The sequence below is a fragment of the Serinus canaria genome, chromosome 2 (assembly GCF_022539315.1).
Source record: "Serinus canaria isolate serCan28SL12 chromosome 2, serCan2020, whole genome shotgun sequence".
Lineage (NCBI taxonomy): Eukaryota > Metazoa > Chordata > Aves > Passeriformes > Fringillidae > Serinus > Serinus canaria.
Window position 1 is genome coordinate 127,961,748 of NC_066315.1, and position 20,066 is coordinate 127,981,813.

The 20,066-nt window shown below is 40.7% G+C and overlaps 1 protein-coding gene across 6 annotated transcripts; it reads left to right on the forward strand.

The window, feature by feature from the left end:
- Positions 1-406: 406 nt before the first annotated feature.
- PDP1 (pyruvate dehydrogenase phosphatase catalytic subunit 1) lies at positions 407-8,075 on the forward strand. Of its 6 annotated transcripts, XM_030233484.2 has the most exons (4): positions 409-609; positions 1,043-1,077; positions 1,489-1,579; positions 4,102-8,075. In XM_030233484.2, the coding sequence occupies exon 4, from the start codon at positions 4,146-4,148 to the stop codon at positions 5,751-5,753; it is 1,608 nt and encodes a 535-aa protein (XP_030089344.1). In that variant the 5' UTR covers positions 409-609; positions 1,043-1,077; positions 1,489-1,579; positions 4,102-4,145; the 3' UTR covers positions 5,754-8,075. The 6 variants fall into 6 exon arrangements, with proteins under 6 accessions (XP_030089329.1, XP_030089344.1, XP_030089349.1 ...); XM_030233469.2 differs by lacking the exon at positions 1,489-1,579 and having other exon boundaries at positions 407-609; XM_030233489.2 differs by lacking the exon at positions 1,043-1,077.
- The last annotated feature ends 11,991 nt before the right edge of the window (positions 8,076-20,066 follow it).

The window sequence follows — 20,066 nt, forward strand, 5'->3', positions numbered from 1 at the left end:
AAACTTAGACATTTTCCCATATTGGGTCTCCATAACAGTTAGAAGTTGTTTGACTCTGACTCCTAACCAAAGGAGTATGGGGGGCTTTTCTCAAGGCAGAGAGGGCTTAGGGGATAGACTGTAGCGGTCTCTTGCGGAGTTACCGTGCCTCGTACCTGCTAAAGGCACTTCACGAACATTCCAGGGCAAACAGCCCCAGCCCCATTTCCCGCTCCAAAAGCGCTCCGCGAGCTCTCCCAGCCCTCAGGGACCCCTGGGGGGAGGGGACCGGACACAGCGCGCGCCGCCGCCGCCGCCTTCACGCCCTCCCGCTCCTGCGCGGTGCGCGCGCACGCACCGCCTCCTCCTTCTCCCCGGCCCCCCGCGCGCTCCCTCAGCCTCCGCATCACGTGCCCGCCTTGCCCTCCTCTGCAGCCAATGGGCGACGCGCCGCGCGCCGCAGGGCCCTTTATAAAGGCGCGCCGGCCGCGGGCGTGAGGCGGTGGTTGTCGGGGGGTTTGGAGTGTTGCGTGTGTTCGGGGCGGCGCGGTCCTGCCCTTCCACCCGCTCCCCTTCCTGTGCCGCACGGTCTTTCCACCCGTCTCCCTGAGCCGCCCGGGAAAGGCCCAGGTCTGTGCCCGGGACGGGCGGAGGGAGGAGGAGGTGGTCGTGCCGGAGGCGGGCGGGCGGCTGGGGAGGGGCGGCCATGTCGGGGCCGCGCAGCGCCTGAGCGGACAGCAGTATCCTCCGCGGCGGCGCGCAGCGAGAGCGGGCCCTGCCTGTCGCCCTGCCGGAAGGGAGAGCGGAGCCGGCGGGGCTCGGTGCCCGGGCGGGCGGCGGGTTCGGGCGGTCCCTGCGGAGCTGGTTCGGTCCCATCGCTGGGCGAGCGGCAGCAGCGGCGCCGTGCGCCCGCGGAAGGGCTGTGTGTGCTTGTCTCCTCCTGTCTGCCGTCCCACCTCCGTGCCGGAGCTCTACGTCTTCTCTAACAAACTCTCTGCCTTGCTTCTCCCCCCGCCCCCCGGGCTTCTGCTTTGTGGATGTTGGCGGCTTCATGTTGTGACAGGAGAATGTGTGTATGTCCTGGGCCCAGGCGGATCGGTATGTATCTCCCTTCGTGGAGTGACGGGCTCGGGGGTCGGATGGGACCCGGGGAAGGGGCTGCGAGGCTGGGCTGTGTCTGAGGGCTGAGGCCGGAAGGAAGGATTAACGGTGCTGCTTGTGTTGAATGCTTCTTATTCCTCCTCCCTACCTCCCCGGCTTCTCCAGCTGCCTCATTCAGGTTTGTCAAGTGTAGGAAAGGCACCTGAGTGTTTTTACCTGAAGCCATGGGTGTCTTTGGCATAGTGTTTCGGAGGAACCTGTCTGTGCCGTGTCAATTAGCCCTAACAGTATGGCTGTAAAGAGCCTTTTTTAAAGAAAGGTGGAACGTTTTTCTATTTTTTTAGTGTAGTACTACAAAACCTGTTTAGTTGACTGTCTGACTCACTATTGATTGTAACGTATTTACAGCTTTGAAAAATAGCACTTGTACCCTGCTCCGGGCTTGGAGAGATATTTGCACTGGATTGATTCTAATATCTTGACACGTCTTGATTGAATGGTACCATTTCTACTTCTTTTTCTCTGCCATTTTTTTATCAACCATAATGATCTTGGGATCTTAATTATTTAAAGGGCAGCTGAAGTGTTTGGTTATATTTGGGGCAGCTCTGTTGTAAGGATAAGTGGGAGAGACTTTAATTTCAATTAATGTTTGGACACTTGGAATTAGGCATTTACTTAATTAACTTGGAATTATTGAAGCTGGTATGTGCACCAGACTGATCTTGTAAGCTGTCATAGATCTACTGTAAATGATATGAGCCTTGGAAAATGTGAGGTCAACTTCTTACTACTTCCTCTTGGATTTCATTTGATAAGCTAATGATTAAAAATCATAAAAATATCCTCTGGTGGCACTGCAGAACTGTTACAGCAGCAATACATTTGTAATTTTGCTTCATCATGAAGCAAAAAAGTGTCTTAGTAGTTGAGGCACCACTGTGGGTCAGTACTGAACATAAACGCAGAGCAGTCAGGACAGCTTGATCCAGGTGGAGTCTAATGGGAGACCAGTGCTGAAGCTGAGGTGCTGCTGTAGGCCGGGCACATCCATAGAACCTTAAGCAAATTTGTTGCTTTTAAATGTCTTGTGAAGAAATATGCATAACTGTTACCAAAATAGCTTCTATATAATTAGAAGGCAGTGAATAGAATTTAAAATCTATATTTGGAGTTACAGTCTACTGCTGTCATGCTGTGTGCATGTGAAGCCTGGACTGGAGTAGCAAATGGCTACCATAAATTCAGTATGCATCTGGAAGCTTCAGCCAATTCACTGCTTCTGGGTGTCTGGACTACAGCCCAGGCTCTTCCTGGTACCTGCACAACAGAAAACTTCAATCTTCAGCTGTCAGTGGGGGACTCAGGAGAGTTTTTGTCAATGTACAACAGTCACTCGTTAGTACTGGGGAGTCAGTGGAGTGACAGGAACATGAATTCTACTCTGCTTTCAGTACTTAGATGTCACGTAACAGAAACGGGCTCTTCTCTGGTTTACTTAAAAAGAGCAAACAAGCTTGAAGGGAAAATATGGCTTGCTTCCCTTTCTTGAAACAAGGAGAATGGGTTGAAGCTTCCTATGTTTCCAGACACTTCTTAGCTGGCCCAGGTGATCATGGCTGAAGCTATGTAAAGCTAATAGAAATTGCAAAATGCAATTTCTCCTATATTGCATGATCATTTAGATGGCATATTGGGGCTTGTTGCATATTTTATTGGGGTTGAGTCTCCTCTGAAATACTGGTATGCCTGTTTGGCAAAAAAAAAATCCATTTACTGACTGAAGCACCTTGCATAACACAGCAATATCCATTTCTTCAGTAAAACAATTTGACATCTAGCAGTGCTGATAGATTAGTGGTTATGACTGCAGTAAGCCTTCTAATGGCCTCTTCTGAGAAAAAGCTTTTGCAATGAAACTTGATCATAAAAGAGAAAATTGAATTTGCCTTAAATGTGTGTACTTCACACAAGGCACAGTTCAATTCCATCTTCACTCCGGAGTTGCTTCTCAAGTATTACATTGTAAAAGATTTCCTGCTAATGAGGCAGAGTGAATAAGGCCTTTGAGAGGCACTCTCACTAATGTTGTGATTTGGTATGTAAACGGGGACAATACAGAAAGCTTTTTAGGTGTGGCAAGTAGCAGTAGAATATTTTTTCAGATACGAGTGGTTTATCTTAACACTAAACTAGCTTTAGAGGATTAAGCAAGCCTCTGTTCTAGTCAAGGAGGCAAACAATTCGCATATAGGCCTTCAACTGAGTAGCCTTTCAAGGTGTTTTATAATCTTAAAATGTACTGGGATGAAATAGCTGTTCAAAAGCTGTATTTCCATTCTACCTCTGGTACTTACGTCTTAAGCTAGAAAATTGCTGCATAGATTGCTGTAGCTGTTTTATATATGTAACACAAATTTTAGGCTTTACATGTGAAAGAAGGGAAAGAAACAAAACCTGCTACCGACTTCTGATTGCATAAAGAGTATCAGTTCTATCACCTACTTCTTTCTTCTGCTGTCTAAACAATCTTCATTGTATGTCATCTCAGAGTTGTTTCTGAAGTCTCCCTGTTAGATGCTTTCTCTTATTCAGCCTTACAGAAAAAGTTTTCTTCCTTGTGTGCCACATCTGTCTCTGTCAGCTATGAAATCACCAGGAAAACAAATAGCTGTAAAAGTCCTGTGGCAATTCTGTAGAGTGCTCCATGCTAACTATTGTGCTAAGTTGTTTGAAGGTTCATTGACTGTCTGGGTGATGCTTCTACTTCCTGCCTGCTGTCTGAGTGGGTATAAGAGCTAAAATACCTGTGCTGAAGTATGGTTTAGCTTTTTTGTTACAGCCTAATGTAGTGTCTATAAACAAGCACCTCACAATGCCTTTTTGTCAAGTCCTTTGAAGCTATGAACTCCATATAATAAGCAACTTGGTTAGGAGCTGTAAACATCTTAACGCAGAATTCTGGGGAGAAAAAAATCTCTTAGCTGTCCCACTAAGCATAGTTGTTCTCTTGTCTTTCAGCAATTCCAGTCCGAAGCTCCAGGCTGCCATTGTTGTCTGATGCCATGCCAGCACCAGCTCATCTGTTCCCATTGATTCGTAACTGTGAGATTAGCAGAATAGGCAGTACTGCGTGTTACTGCCACCATAAACATCTGTGTTGTTTGTCATCTCATTTTGCTCACAGTCACTTCAGATATGCACCACAGAAGAAATTTGCGGCACTTTACAGGCCAAAGGAGCACTTTAATCACTTTATTCACGCAAGGGATTATGCTTCTACGCCACAGAGGTTTTACCTCACCCCTCCACAGGTTAACAGCATCCTGAAGGCAAATGAATACAGTTTCAAAGTCCCAGAATTTGATGGTAAAAATGTAAGTTCTGTTCTTGGCTTTGACAGCAACCAATTGCCTGCTAATGCTCCGATAGAGGACCGGAGGAGTGCTGCCACTTGTTTACAGACAAGAGGGATGCTTCTAGGTGTGTTTGATGGCCATGCAGGCTGTGCTTGTGCTCAAGCTGTTAGTGAAAGACTGTTTTACTACATTGCTGTCTCTTTGTTACCTCATGAAACTTTACTTGAAATAGAAAATGCTGTGGAGAGTGGCAGAGCTCTGTTGCCCATTTTACAGTGGCACAAGCATCCCAATGATTATTTTAGCAAAGAGGCTTCCAAACTTTACTTCAACAGTCTAAGAACTTACTGGCAGGAGCTGATTGATCTGAACAGCGGAGAGACTACTGATGTGAGAGAAGCTTTAGTTAATGCCTTTAAGAGGCTTGATAATGATATTTCTTTGGAAGCTCAAGTAGGAGATCCAAATTCTTTTCTCAACTACCTGGTACTGCGAGTAGCATTTTCTGGCTCAACTGCCTGTGTAGCCCATGTGGATGGTGTCGACTTGCACGTTGCTAACACAGGTGACAGCAGAGCAATGCTCGGTGTTCAGGAAGAAGATGGATCTTGGTCTGCAGTTAATTTGTCCTATGACCACAATGCACAAAATGAACATGAAGTGGAACGTGTGAAAATGGAGCATCCAAAGTCTGAAGAGAAAAGTCTTGTGAAACAAGATCGTCTCTTGGGTCTCTTGATGCCTTTCAGAGCTTTTGGTGACGTGAAGTTTAAATGGAGTATTGAACTGCAGAAGAGAGTAGTGGAATCAGGCCCAGATCAGCTGAATGAGAACGAGTATACAAAGTTTATTCCTCCAAACTATTACACTCCCCCATACCTCACAGCTGAACCAGAAGTCATACATCACAGGTTACGGCCACAGGATAAGTTCCTGGTTTTGGCCACAGATGGGCTGTGGGAGACAATGCACAGGCAAGATGTGGCTAGAATTGTGGGGGAGTACCTCACCGGTGTTCACCACCAGCAGCCAATAGCTGTTGGTGGCTATAAGGTAACTTTGGGACAGATGCATGGTCTCTTAACAGAAAGGAGAGCAAGAATCTCTTCAGTATTTGAAGATCAGAATGCAGCAACTCACCTGATCCGTCATGCAGTGGGTAACAATGAGTTTGGAACTGTGGATCATGAGCGGCTGTCCAAGATGCTTAGTCTTCCAGAAGAGCTGGCTCGAATGTACAGAGATGACATTACAATTATTGTGGTGCAGTTCAATTCACATGTTATTGGCGCATATCAAAATGAGGAATTGTGAATTTAGTGCAGTGAACTAGTTACTAAAGTTGTAACAAGGGCCAGTATGAGCAGCAAATTAAAAGATCCACCCAAAAATAAAATTTAAAAAAGCCTTTGGCAAATGATTTTCATTTATTAGATTCAGCATATCTATTGTTCCTGCTTTTCCCCAGAGATCTAGAAGCATGGGAAGTGCTATTGACCCAATACAGAACTTGAAGAGGATGTCCTAGCTTGGGAAAAGAGAGCTTTTTATAACAACTTTGCACTATTGATTGCATGAATGCTGCTAAAACAATATCTTGAATTTGGCAAATTTGGATGAGGGAGAAAATAGGATAAAGAATTAACTGTCCAAGATCTGGCTGTTCAAGAAACAGCTTGCTTATAAAATATCTGCAAATATATACACTTAAGGAAAAGATAAGTAAAAAGTATTGTTGAATTTTTTTACAGGGCTTATTCTTGCAATGGTTATCTGTGAATATATTGTCTATTGTTTCTTCTAAGCTTCTTCTAAGAAGGTCACTTGAACCAAGTAAGTCTTCAGTGTAACAAAGTTGTCTCACTTTCATATGGACAGTGTCATTCACATAAGGATATTTGTCTAAGTGTTGACTTTCAAGGCAGGTCTAAGCCATAATCAATACTGCTACAGTTTAATCATATCTTATGCACCGTAATTCCTAAATTTCTTATGCATTAATACTTGGCTGTGGTTTTCTGCACAAGTTGTAGGGCAATAACACATTACAACATGCAGCAAGATAGCAGATTTCTTCATGGAGGACTTCAGTTTTCAGTATGAAGAAACTTTCAGATTTTTTTGAAAAGTCAGTATTGTTGGTTAAGGCTGTGTTTGCTTTCCTAAAGGTTATGTCCTTCATGGACGCCACCTCTCCCTGGTATTGCTTATCTACTAAATAATTTTTCACCTGAAAAGATCAGGAAATCATTGCTAACCTCTATAGCTTTGTAACTTGCGTTCATTTTCACTTTGGATATTTCAAAAGGTCACAATACATGTCCTAAACTTGAACTCATATGTGTAAGTTGGGTGAAAAACTACAAATTACAATAAAATTGAAGTATGGCTTGTAAATAGCATTTTAATTGGGAAGCTGACTGGCATGCATGTGTATGTTCAGTGGCTATTTCTAGCAATTTCTTTAGTTGTGTGTTTCTGGGCAGCTGGTATATGCATGTTTTTACAGTCCAGAATAGTATTGGAGAGCAGTCTCTGAAATGGGTCTCTCTGGCTTGGAATGGTTGGATCTGAACTTTAAAAGATTGGCTGTACTTGTGTGCCAAAATTGTTGGGCTTGTAATGGTAAAAGTAGAGACTGACAGCTAATTGGTCATCATTGCATCAATTTGAGATATGTTGCATTGTGTACAGATTTATTTTAACCTGTTCTTAGGTTAAAACCTGAAATGCCTGCTGAAATACTAGTCCTTGATGACTGAGAGAACACATTTATTCCTGGGTTCTAGAGAACAATGATAGGTCAGCTTATTTCACTTTACCAAGGTGTTTCAGTTAAAATATCTCTATAGCCCTCATCATAGCTTGTTGAATCAACACTGAACTGAAATATGCTAGGTTTCTAAAGTGGCATTTTTTACTAAATATGTCTTGCCAAATAATGCTGCTGTCCGTAGGGTGCACTTAGTTTGAACAATGAACCTGTGCTATAGTAAACATTGGCTCCTCAAACTCACTAATGCTGTGTGTACTCAGTGGCCTGCAGCTTTAGTATGTCTCTACCTAACCTTACCTGTCAGCATCAATATTGCTGTAAGGTTAATGATGCCTAAGTTCACATTCAAGATGTACATAACCCTTCTTTATTTGAAGGGAAAAGGGAAACTCTAAAATGCTTAGACAAGTACTGGCAGTTGACATTGCTTCTGTATGTTGTGTTTTGGTGACTGTCATTAACTAGGTCAATAGACTATGTTCTATCATTTGAATGCAGTATGTATCTCAGCTGTTGCAGTATTTAACTTTCTTACTTTTTTTACTGTTAAAGCTCTGTTACCATGCATTGATGTATTTAACCTACGATTGTTGATACGGATTTGGTACAAGTCATAGCTAGAAGAAATGCACATTGGTCCCATGGATACAACTTTTGTTGAGGAGAAGCTGCTTTTTGTAGTAATGATACTTAAGTATGGGGTCAGACAATATTTATGTATTGTCAGACATATTTATGTATGCTTGGAGACTTGCTCAGTATGTATACAGTGAACAGAAGCAGCATAACTGCCTGCTGAACAGGTGATCTGAACAAACATCTTTTAACAAATTCCAATAAAATGATCAATTATGCAGAAATCCATGTGTATTGAGTTGATGTAGAATGTGATATCTTTTCTGCTAGGACTTTGTTCTTTTGTGTGATCCCTGTTATGAATACTCAGATGGCCAAGGAGAGTGAAGGATAAATGGAAACAGAGTTGAACTTCAGAGCGCTTCAGTACCACTGTGAGGCTCAATGCCACCCTGCCTCAGGCATGCTGCTGCTGCCTCCCCCAGGCAGCAAAGCTCACATCCTGCCATCAGTATTGCTGTGTCTCAGATCCCAGCACCTCCTGAGTACCTTCAGGGGCAGTGCTGCTGAGGAAACAGCAGCATTTTGGATTTTAAAGCTGGATACTGTACTCCATATCAAGCAATACCACATTTCATAACAGTCTAAAAATATGTGCAGATTAAATTGGAGCAAGAATGAGCTGATGGTGAGCTAAACAGAAACAGATCTTGTACCCCAGGTTGAGGACACATTTGCCTTGTCTGCCAGAATTGTTGCATTGTGGAAAGGGTGATGCTGGGATTACTTTGTCAAATAAGTATTTCACAGCTGCAGATACATGGTTCAACCATGGAGGATGGCTGAATCTTGACAGTCAACACAAGGTTTACCTTAATCTTCAAAAGTGTTCTAGATGAATGTGTCAATTCAACAGTAATACTTTGAGAGGAATGGAAGATATGTTATCTGTACTTCCAGGTTAAGGCTCTGTTAACTCTGTTACCTTGTGTTCAGTGGTATGTGCATTGTATTTGCATCCCATCCATCTGAAGGCTGAAGCACAACCCCTGCCAGTTGTGCAAAGGGTGTTATTTTTAATTGAAGCTTATGTAGATCTGTATTCAAAAGTTTCCTTGACAGGTTCCATTATTGCTCACACCACTGTCATGGTGGTGGTTGTATTTGCAATGCAATAGATAAGCCTATTGTTACAATTCTGGTTACACCAGCTGCTGTTTTATTTGCTGCTTGTGAGTATTAATAATAAATTTCTGGGTAGAGGGAAAGGATAATCTGATTTTTATAACTGGCTCACAAATTAAGTATAAGCTGGCAGGGGCATTGTGTGGCAAAATGAAAAGCAATCTGAGATGCATAAATGATCTGTCCTATCTGTTCTGCTGGGTCTGAGGGTAAAAAAACACCAAGCAACTTACCTAATGTATTGATCAGTGTGCAGGTCTTCTGAAACTGCATTTCTTGCAAATGACTTACCTAATCAGTCATGAAACTTTCCAGGATTACATAAAACTTAAGCATAAGAAAATACAGGCACCATTCAGTATATACCATGATAAGCAGGTACTTTATTTTGTTTGTGGCAATTAATAAGAAATTAGATTTTGGGATTTTTTTAGTACTTAAAAAATAAAAGGAGTAGACTGAAAGTTCTCTAGCTGAAAAAATAAGGACCACCCAGTACAAGATTTAGGATTGTTCTCCCTATATAGTCTCTTCCTGTGTTGAAGGAAAAAAAAAAAGAAAAAAACTGGAAAGTATGTATCTGTTATGGTTCCTAGTCTGGATAAGTAAATAATCAGTCTTACAGATTTTAGGGGATGTTTTATGCAGCATTTCTATTAAATTTCCTAGATAGAAAATCCTCTTTAATAAAACTTGCAAATACGAAACTATTTTATAGCATCATGAACAAACTGATCAGTTTTAATATCCAAAATGTGTGCTTAAGGTAGCCTTTAATGTATTGCCTCACATCTTAATTGCAAAAATAATTTAATTAGGGCTGAGTAATTGGCCATCATGTTCATGTCACATGATTCTACAAGACAGGAAAATGCCCAGTATGTAGGGAAATCATTGATGTTAATAGGAAAGCACCCATGAGCTGACACACAGCCATGCATAAAGCATAGTTTTCATTCATGTATTAATGAAATGAGTTTATCAAAATTGCTATAAGCCTCTAGACATTAATTCTGTAACCTTTCCTGTTGCTCAACCCCAGTACTTCTTTGCCCACTGTGGTAGTGCAACAGCTGGGCTAATAACAAGAATACTATTTTTCAGCATTTTGTGCAAGGTGATTTAAATGGCTAATAGTAATTAGTGTTCCCAGGTTTAGGCAGCTGGGAGAGGAATGAATGTTGCTTCCCTGGTAGTAGCCTCTTCTACAGGCGGAGGAAGTAAATCTTTCTCTTAACAAAACCTGGCTGCTGTACAAAAGACCTAGCCATAGCACAGCAATGTTTAATAGGGATTTATTACTCCGGTTAAAAAGCAGAATGTATTCATTTGTACAGCATGCTACCACCCTGCTACTCTGAAAGTAGCTCAAATGTCCCTGCAAAACTTGGTGTATTCCTGTGTATGTAAAAGTACTTGCTTATGGGCAGATCCCTTACCAGCTTTTCCTTAAGACACCTGAATTGGGTACTCCTGTGTGTGTGCTGTCTTGTGAGTGTCGAAGTGCTTGTTAGAGTGGTGGTGCTGTGTTCAGCACATGCTGTGGGGCTCTCAGTAGCTGTTCAGCCCATGCCGCACCTACATCCAACTCTACTGAGCACCACAGAAGCTTTGTTACCTTGTCCACACATAGGTAGCTCCATTTAGGTGTTTTCTGGAGGCAAATCTTCAACATTTTTTCTCAGGTCTTCAAAGGTGCAGGTAGTCCTGAAGTTTTTGAATAATTACTTCAGAGTTTTTATTGCCTGGTACCTAAGAGTCCTGTAATTAGCCCTATTCTAAGGGCTTGTTCTTGCTCTGATTGTTAAAGGTATGTGGAAGTGCAGCTCAAGCTCCAGTGTCATTTTTGACCTACACAGATGGTGTGTAGGATGTCCCTGCTGTGCACCGCGAGGTGTTGCTGTTACACCAAGGACTCTTTATCTTTCCTACTCCAGAGCCCTGTCAGTGTTCAACAATTAAGTGAGCAACATACAATTTCCTTGGCATAACCTCTGAAGCCTGCACTTGGAACAGTGTTCAGCACTCATTCTTGCTTGCATGATTAGGAATCTGTAAAGCTTCCAGCACAGCTGATCAGAGGAATCTATGTTCTTCTACTCATTCTTTTACAAAGCTCAATCCTAAGACCAGATCTACATAAAAGATGATTGAGGTCTTTACATAGTCCCCCTTTATATGACAAAGAAGTAAAATATCCAAAACTGAGGAGACAATATCTGTTTATCAAAATAGTCCAGTTTGTGGAAGGTTGGAATATTAATTAAAGGAAAAAATGAAGCCTGAACTTAGAGCTGATAGTACAGAAGGCAGAAGAGTCTTCTAGTGGGTGGCTTTGCAGCACTGTAGTGAGGCAATGCAAGGCAGTCCTGTGCCTTCTGAGGCTGATCTGGAATTGAATACTAAGTACTGTTCACTGCTTAGCAAACACTGACACTAAGCAGTCTGAGAAGCTGTCTAGCTCAATGTCAGAAAGATAAGCAAAAAATACATGTATATTTTTGACACTTTGTATTTTCAGTATTTGGGGATTTTTGACATTTGGGCCATGTTTATATAACTTCATGTCAAATCATGTTCAAACAGGTGAAAAGAATCTATATTCTGTGGAAACAATGTGTATGAGACACCAGTTACAGCTGAAGAAGGCTCCTCTCTACTCCTACTACTTAGTGAAGAATGTGTGAAGAGCTGTTGTGAAAATCCAACTGACAGAAAAATGTAATGAGAAGGTCACACAAGATTAGGGCCCAAAAATAGCATAGGCTCTCCAGGTTGGTAGATGACAAGCATTTAAGCTGATATACTGCATTTTAAAGCCACTGTATTATACAAAATTTTGGGAATTAAAATTGTCTGAGGTATGACAAGGGTTCAGACAGTGATACTCAGTCATGTCATGACTAAATTGATAAAAGATAATCTGAGGTTTGCTGTATTTGCTAACCTGTATTAAAGTAGAAATATTGGAGTGTTATGGATCTTATTTCTTAATGCTGCAGCTTAAAGGAGCATTTGAAGCATATCACAGTAGTGATATTCAAAGCTCAGTTCTGAAGTCAGAGAATCATAAGTTCCCTTTGATATGAGATCAGACGTTCCCAGGGTACCTGCAGGAAGAGTGCTTGGAAACTCTCACTGGCTGCAGCAGTTAACTCTTAAAAAAAAAAAAATAGAGAGACACAAGGTCTGTGTAGCTGATGAAGAGACATAAAAAGCCCATTATAAACTGTGAAGCAGTGACCAAAATGGGAATAGGAAGTTAGGAGACAGATTCAGATAAGCAACAAAATATGGAATGTTTCTAAAGTACACAAATACAAGAGTGTGAATCCTAAAAAATTCAGGATAAAGAAGAAAATGCAAGGGAGAAAAAACCTGTTATATAATATGTCTTTAAAGCTGAAATTGCATACATGAAAGAAAACATAGGTGTCTCATAAAATAACTGCAGAGGTAAACCACAATAATGTCAGAGATGGCTATGAAGAGAAAGATCTTGCATCAGTTACGCTTGGTGAAATTTTCCTGCTCAGGAAACAAACAAACAGCAGATCAAGAGATCAGAAATGACTGAATGTCTAAGCTGAGGATAAAAAAAAAACAAACCAAACCCCAAAACAACAAAAGCTGCACAAAGAACAGCTGCTGTTGTTCTGATGTTTAAATGTTTACTGCTTCTGTGCAAATATGAAAACAGAGACAGGGGTCAAATGTATGGTGTAGGGAATTTTAAAATCCAAGGGCAGTGCACATTACAAAACAGTACTTTCCTGATTTTACATTGCACCTCAGTATAGGAGACAGAAAGAAAGCTGTGAGTGAGGATGAAGGAAAAAAAAGGTCAGAAAAAACTAAGCAGAGGAAAGAAAATTGGAGCTGGGGAGAACTTGTCACTTCTTTTTCTGGCACTCTTTTTCAGTCATTCTAATTTGAATGATACTGCTGTGGGGTTTTTTCAGAGGTTTTTGAGCCCTGGGGCTATGTTTGTAGACCATGAAAAGTTAAGTTTGGCTTAGAATGTATTGAAAAGCAACTCCATACTGACATTTGCACAGTTAAAATGCCAAACCTAAAGTTTTGCTCTCTTGCATCTCAGCAACTGCTTTCACCAGTTGCTGCCCAAATGAATGCTAAAGGTTGTGGCATTCCCCTGTTCAACAGGTTTTTCTTGTTCTCCACACCTCAGGTGAATGCTGCTATCCTGAAGACAGAGTGTTCATTTTATCTATCTTAAATCACCCTCACCTAAGAACAGTGCTGCAAGTATCCAAATGGTCTCCATGTGCATTCCTTAAGTGGAAAGCATTTCCTCAAGGCATTTGGAGATCCTGCCAGTCCATCAGAGACAACTGGGTCAACTCCTACCAAGAGGGGAGTAAATAATCAGATGACTGAATTGTTTGCAAAACTGGGAGCATCACATGATGCCTGACAGCTACACAGGCAGAGAACTAAAATTTATATTATAGCATAAAAATAGGACTTTTGGGGACCTTTTCATTTCCAGAAACTTCCTCTGAGAATAATTCAATTGCCAGAATATTCCACTGGTGAGAATTTAGTAGAACAGTGAAAATGTCTGTAGTGATGGTGTGATTGTTTGGGCAGGACCTGCCAGGAACATAGCTGCAACACACATTTTGACTTCACAATAGCAAATTGATCAATTATTGACTGAACTAAGCAAAAATTGCATTCTAGAGCATTTGACTAGTAGGGACAGTAATGCATCCACACCTGAGATCAAAACAAAACCCAAAGTAAAAAGAAAACTTTACTCAGATCTTAAGCTTACTAATTTTAATGTGCAATCCTATATATACCATGATAATAAAAGCATTATTGGTCTGGAGGAAAGTTTGTAAAATATAAAGTAAAATATCCTGTTCCAGTTGAAAAAAACAAAACCAACAAAAAGCCTAACACACCTAGAACAAACAATTTTCATTGTAAATTCCAGGTTTTCTTGTAAAAGAAAGGTAAAAATCTGAAAAGCTGGTGGTTATTATAAGGACAGAGATAATGTTTAAGCAAATTGATAGTTGTGACCCACTCTTGATTTTGAAAAGCAACAGACCTACTTAAGAAACAGGTTTTTGCAGATGTATTTGTAAGAGAAAACTAAGAAGCAGCATAAGTTACAATGGCTGCAAAAGACATCTTGGAGTCAAAATGTGTATTAATTTTCATATGCTTAAATACCAAGGATTTAAACAAATTAATTTCCTGAATTACTTGTCAAAGAAGCAGTGAAGAACAATACTAAATATCCATTATTTGCTTGTTATCTTTTTTCTTAAAATTTCAGTTAAATGAAACCTTTTTTTTTTAATTAAGGACTTGAATAAGACATTCTGTATTTCTAAACTCCTCCCAAACATGTTGAATCAACTCTGCTTAGCAGTCGAGTCAAAAAAAGAGAGGGTCAGAATAAGGAGGAAATTGTGGTTTGAAATTGTCTTCAGTCAAAGAATTTAAAAGATGCTCTGTACATTTTTTAAATGGGAGGCAAATTCTAGGTGAATTTCATTAGACTATTTTCACAGAATAGTGGGGGTTGCCAGAGACCTCTGGGCGTCATCTAATTCAACACTTCTGTTTAACTTCCTGGTCAGTTAGCAAAATTGCTGTCTCAGCTACCCAATTTAAGTAAAGCTTCAGGTAGGTCAAGAGAAATTTGGATAAAGCTGGAAGACTATCCTGAGGCCTTGCAAATTCAGTGCAAGGTTTATGGCCCATTGCTAGCAATGCTTACAGTGTTACAGGGCTCTGTGCTTATAAAGTCCACGCTGGCTGCTCCCTGTAACCCTATCCTTCAATTATTTGGAGGTGCTCTGCAGGAATGCTTGCTCCATCACCTTCCAGAGGACAGAGATGAGGGCAATGAGCCTGTAGTTCTCTGTGTTCTACTTGAAGACAGGAGTGATATTCACTCTTTTCTACAGTTGAGGAACTTTTCCTGATCACCACAATCTTTCACAGATAATTGAGAGTAGCCTCAATGACATCAGCCAGCAGCACTATCAGGAGGCATGGATACATCCCATAAGGCCCCATGGACTTAATATACCTTTGTTTTTAATTAAATGTCTCTTAACTTGATCTTCTTCCTCTTGCTCTAGACTTTCTCTCAGGTTTGAAAGCATGAGGTTCCTGAAGGCTGGCCTTACCAGTAAACACAGGTACCTCAGCTTTCTTGTTACCAGGTCCCCTACCCCATTCAGCAGGCCCACATTTTCCCTTGTCTTGCTTTTGCAGGTGATATACTTGTAGATGTCTTTGCTGCTGTCCACAATTCTGTACCAGACTCAACTCCAGTTGGGTTTTGCCTTTTCTAACCCTGCCCCTGTGTGCTTGGACAGCATCTCTATATTCCTGGCAGTTCACCCATCCTTGCTTCTACCTCTCGTAGAACACTTCCTTTTTCTATTTGAGCTTTGTCAGAGTCTCCATGCTCATATTTGCAGCTTCCTCCTGCCTTTGACTGATTTCCTGGATCATTCTGAAGCTGGAGGAGGAGATACTCGAAGCTCAGCTAACTGTTCTGGTCCCCTCTTCTCTCTGTGAATGCATTGCACAGGGTTTCTCCAAGCACACTCCTTAAGAGGCCACAACCTGCTCTCCTGAACTCCAGGGATCCTGCTATTTTCCTTGTTTCCTTTTTGTGGGATCCACCACCATTTCATGGCTGCTGCAGCAAAAGCTGCCTGTGACCTTCACATCCCTGATGAGTTCTTCCTTGGTTGTATTCCTTGGTTTTAAGTGTGGGGTCCAGCAGAATGTTTTGCCCCCATTAGATCTGTGATCATATTTGTTAGCAACTGCTCACTCCAGTAACCCCCAGATTTCTTGGGTCCTTCTGGATTGACCTTCCAGCCAGTATCATAGCAAGGCAGAGTTTTGTTAGAATGTATAGCATTTAATCAATTTTATTAAAACAATCTGATGAAGGTACTTGTTTCTGAATCATGTAGGAAAAAATATTATTAATGAGATTTTTTTCCTGAAATCCTAACAGCTCAGGTGATTTTATTTTGCAAAGTAGGCAACAACTTAAATTGAAAAGTAATCAAGATAGCAGCAGACAGATAAAAAAGAGAGAAACTGCTTACTTTACTGTGACTCCTGGGTGTGTAAAATAAATGTACAAACAGGAAGGAAGAACCACACTGCTTTTAAAGTGAGTGAGCTGAAAACTGAGCTAAAACCCACCTACATAAAAGAAATCTTGAATTAAATTCTTCCTCATATGAAATCAAGATAAATCCTTGCTTGTACTTTTGAAGTATCTGGCAGCATTTTATTTATCTTTGACTGGTATGGATTTTGTTCCTTATTCAACCAGGCATGACTGGGTAACTGTAAGCAAGTTGCTCAAGATGAACTTTTGAAACACAGTCACTTAATTTGCCAGCCTCAGGCTTTGGATTACAGTTTCATAAGCCCGTGCCCAGGCTGAGAGTGCACATGCACCCTTTTGGCTTCAAACTGCTCTCAAAAGGCCCAATACACCTGAAAATCGAGCAAATGTTTGCACATTTGCTCTTCTTACCCTTCTTACTCTTCTTCTCCAGATTGATGTAGCTGTAAAATAGTAATGGGGCTCGTCACAAAGACAATGCTCAATTAAACTAAGCTTTGTGGGTTATTCTGAAATAAGCACAGTAAATTCAAAATGAAAACTGCTGTTGCACATTCATGCAGTAACTTTATTGTGGAAATCTTCCTACTAACTTTTACTGTGTTTCTTTCAGCATCATACTGTAGTTCCCAGGGAAGCTGTTTCACTTAATCACACCTTCCTGCCTGGGCAAAACGTGCTTGGCATCGTAACTAATCAAGTGCAAAGAAAAAAAATTGATTTTGTAGGTTCTTGTTGTAGGCAGTTGGTCTTTGATGTTCCTTCCCTTTGGGTTCATTTCCAGTCACAAAACATCTGTTCTCCTTGTAATTGGGAAAAGTTGGGATAATGTAATTAGGCAAACATCCCCTATCTGGTGAATCTTCTTTCTGATGGGAGTTTAGTTGAAAAGAACGCCACTGTTCCTTTTATCAATGAGTGGCTCTTGGCTAATCGCTTTAGCCTGGGTACGGCCAAGGCAGAACTCTCGTATTTTGTCTAAATGAATTATTGTAAGTGGGGCTCCTCCTTGTGGGTGATGTTCGTAGCACAGAGCTGGGCAGAGGCGGGCCGGTCCTGCAGCTGCCCGGCTTTAGGCACAGCAAATGATTAAGGATTAACACGCAAAAAGCCTTTCAGTAAGTCAGCACTTCACACCGGGGGTTCATGTGCAAGCCCGAGGGGTGGTAGACCAGGTAACTGGTCTAACTGGTAGGTTATCAGTTCTGGAGGTGTTTTTGCAGAGCCAGGCTAAGGCAGTGCAAAGGAAGAGGCTCTCCAAAGGAGCCCAGCCAGCCTTTCATTCACAGCAGCAGCTTATGTGCTGCAAGGTACAATGGCTAATACCAGCAAATTTTCCCACCACTCTTCAACTGATGTAAAATTAATTTTCCATTAACTGGAGCTGCTGCTGCCAACAGCATCAGGCTTGGCAAGGGCAAGGACCCTGAGAGAAAACACTTCCCTTCATCCTGAATTAATGCAAAATAGCCCTGACCCAATCTGCCTGCAGTTTTATTTAGTGGTGATTTTTCAGTCAAATATTCTCTTAGTAAAGCTGGAATAATGTGCTGCATTTTCAACCTTAAAATATCATATCTGAAGATTATGTGGAAATGAAGGATCCTGTCAAAGTTGAAACTGTCCATTCGTGTTTGAAAAATTCAAATTTTACCTTAATAGAATTTATAGATAGCTCTTATATGCAATTTTTCTTTGATGTTCTATATTATATATCTTTCCAATCACAAAACACGTTCCACATCTAATTATGAGAAGCCAAAATAAAATTAGGTCCACCTGAAGTAAAAACTGAGATTTTCCCTGTATAATCCTTTTGAATTTTCATTAATTTAAAGTTGGTTATTCGTGAAAGGCAAACTTTTAAAAGGAAACTGACACATTCTTTACAGAAATTAGGAAAAAATTTCCCTTTCTTTTATAATAATTGTTTTTTTTATGGTGTCTTTAGAAAGCACTGCTTCTCTTTGTACTTAGCATTGAGATTACCTGGGCAGGAAAAGCAGTGAAGGATGATTCTGGTCCTGGTGGGGTGTTTGTGTAGCTCTCAAGTGCAACATCCACACTCACTTGGAAAAGAGGGAAGGAAAAAGCAATCATTCAACTTCACTTTAATACTGTTTTCTTTTCCCTTCTAAGCTAGAAGGAGAAGAGGAAGGAAAATTGTATGTCTATGCATTGTCTTTATTCCCTAGCAAACATGTTCAGCAGAGATTTGTTACAGAATTCCTATGAAAGCAATATGCTGGTAATTAGACAAGATCTAATACAGGGAATAGCCTCCACAGTTCTCCTTTGCTTGGCTCTTGGTCAGATTTTCACACTAGGCAAGACACAAGCAATGACATGTCTGTGTCTTTCAAAGTACAGCTGTGAGCAGATGTGCATCTGTGCCTGGAAGTGTGAGCAGTCATGAGCGCTGGCTCTGAAGTTCCATGCACTGCAGCTTTGTCTGTACATTTTTCAGCCACTATGAGCCTGCTTGGCAGCACAACATAGTCCAGGGACTTCTTATGTCTCTTTCCTCATGCTGTAACTTCAACCACCTGAGTCCTGAAGTGCTACCAGAGCAACCAGATGAGTCACCAAACCAGAAACTTGGATTTCTCATGGGATGTAACTGCGTGGGTCCTTGGCACATGAAGATGACCACAGTGCTGTTGTGATTTTCCATTTTGATTAGAGTTATAACAGTAGAAATGTACTATGAAAATAATAATTAAAAAACCTACCTAAGTGATCTGACTGAATCATTATCTACTCTTCATGCTACTGAATGCAGAAAAAAAATCCTTTTACAGATAGGTGAAGCTTTTTCTGTACAGGCATTTAAAAAAATAAGCCAATTTGTTTGCTTTTTGCAGTATGGAAGGCATATATTGAACAGCCATGGAAGGAAATAAAAGTAGGAGCTATAAAAGAAAGGGTTTCTTACAATCAACCTGTCAACAGTCTTGTCAAGAAGAAATGAATCCATTATCTTTGTGTCTGTGTCATTGTCACAGAGATAATGATATCATAAAGAGCTGAAGTACTTGCAGGATTTTATAAATGCATTTAGAAATTAGAATGACTTCCATACCTTTAAAGGTGAAAGCTATTTTAGGAAGTACATTTTGATTGCAAACTATGGATTTCCTGTAATTTTTTCAAAAAACTATTATGTTGGCTTTGGAGATGATATAGAAGACAGAGGATAATGGAATGTGAGAAGAATGATTTTAAATATATAAATATGATGTGTGGATTTATTGGCAGTTGTATTCCTGGTTCAGTCAATAATCCAAACAAGCCTTTCCTGAAGAATCTAATGTCACTGTATTGTAATTAATGCAAATTTATCTTCCTGAAAGACTGGCAGAAAGACACCTTTTAAAATTCATTATGCATACTGGTCCTCAAAGGAAGAATAAATTAGCTTGAACAGTTTCAGAAGAGTTAACAAGATAAAGAATTGAAAAATACTCTAAGTGACAGGGCTGATTTAGGAGAGAAATTGGTATTTGAGTGAATAAGCATGAAATTATGATCTGCCTCCCCATCTCACCATGTAGAAGATGAACAGCCACTTCATGACAAAGTGGTTTTTTTTTCCTTTAAGTTTTGTCCTTATGATTAGTCCTGTATTTTATGAGAACTTGATCCTGACATTTATATATATTAATTCTATCATTATCCTATACATAACAGAACTGTTAGTGCTAAAATTTGTCTGAGCTTATTTAACCCCGATCTCAGCCTAGAAAGAAATACTACTCCCCTGTGATAGAAGCTGACTTTGGAAAGGGAATTTATTGAGATGATTATAACTGATTATAACTGGGTAGATCCTCTGATTAATCTTATTATTCTAGTTTTGCACTAAATGAACTTCTGGTCTGAGCTATCTAGAAATTATTGTGTTGCTAAATATGGTTAGCAAAACTTAGTCGTCCTCTTGGTACCT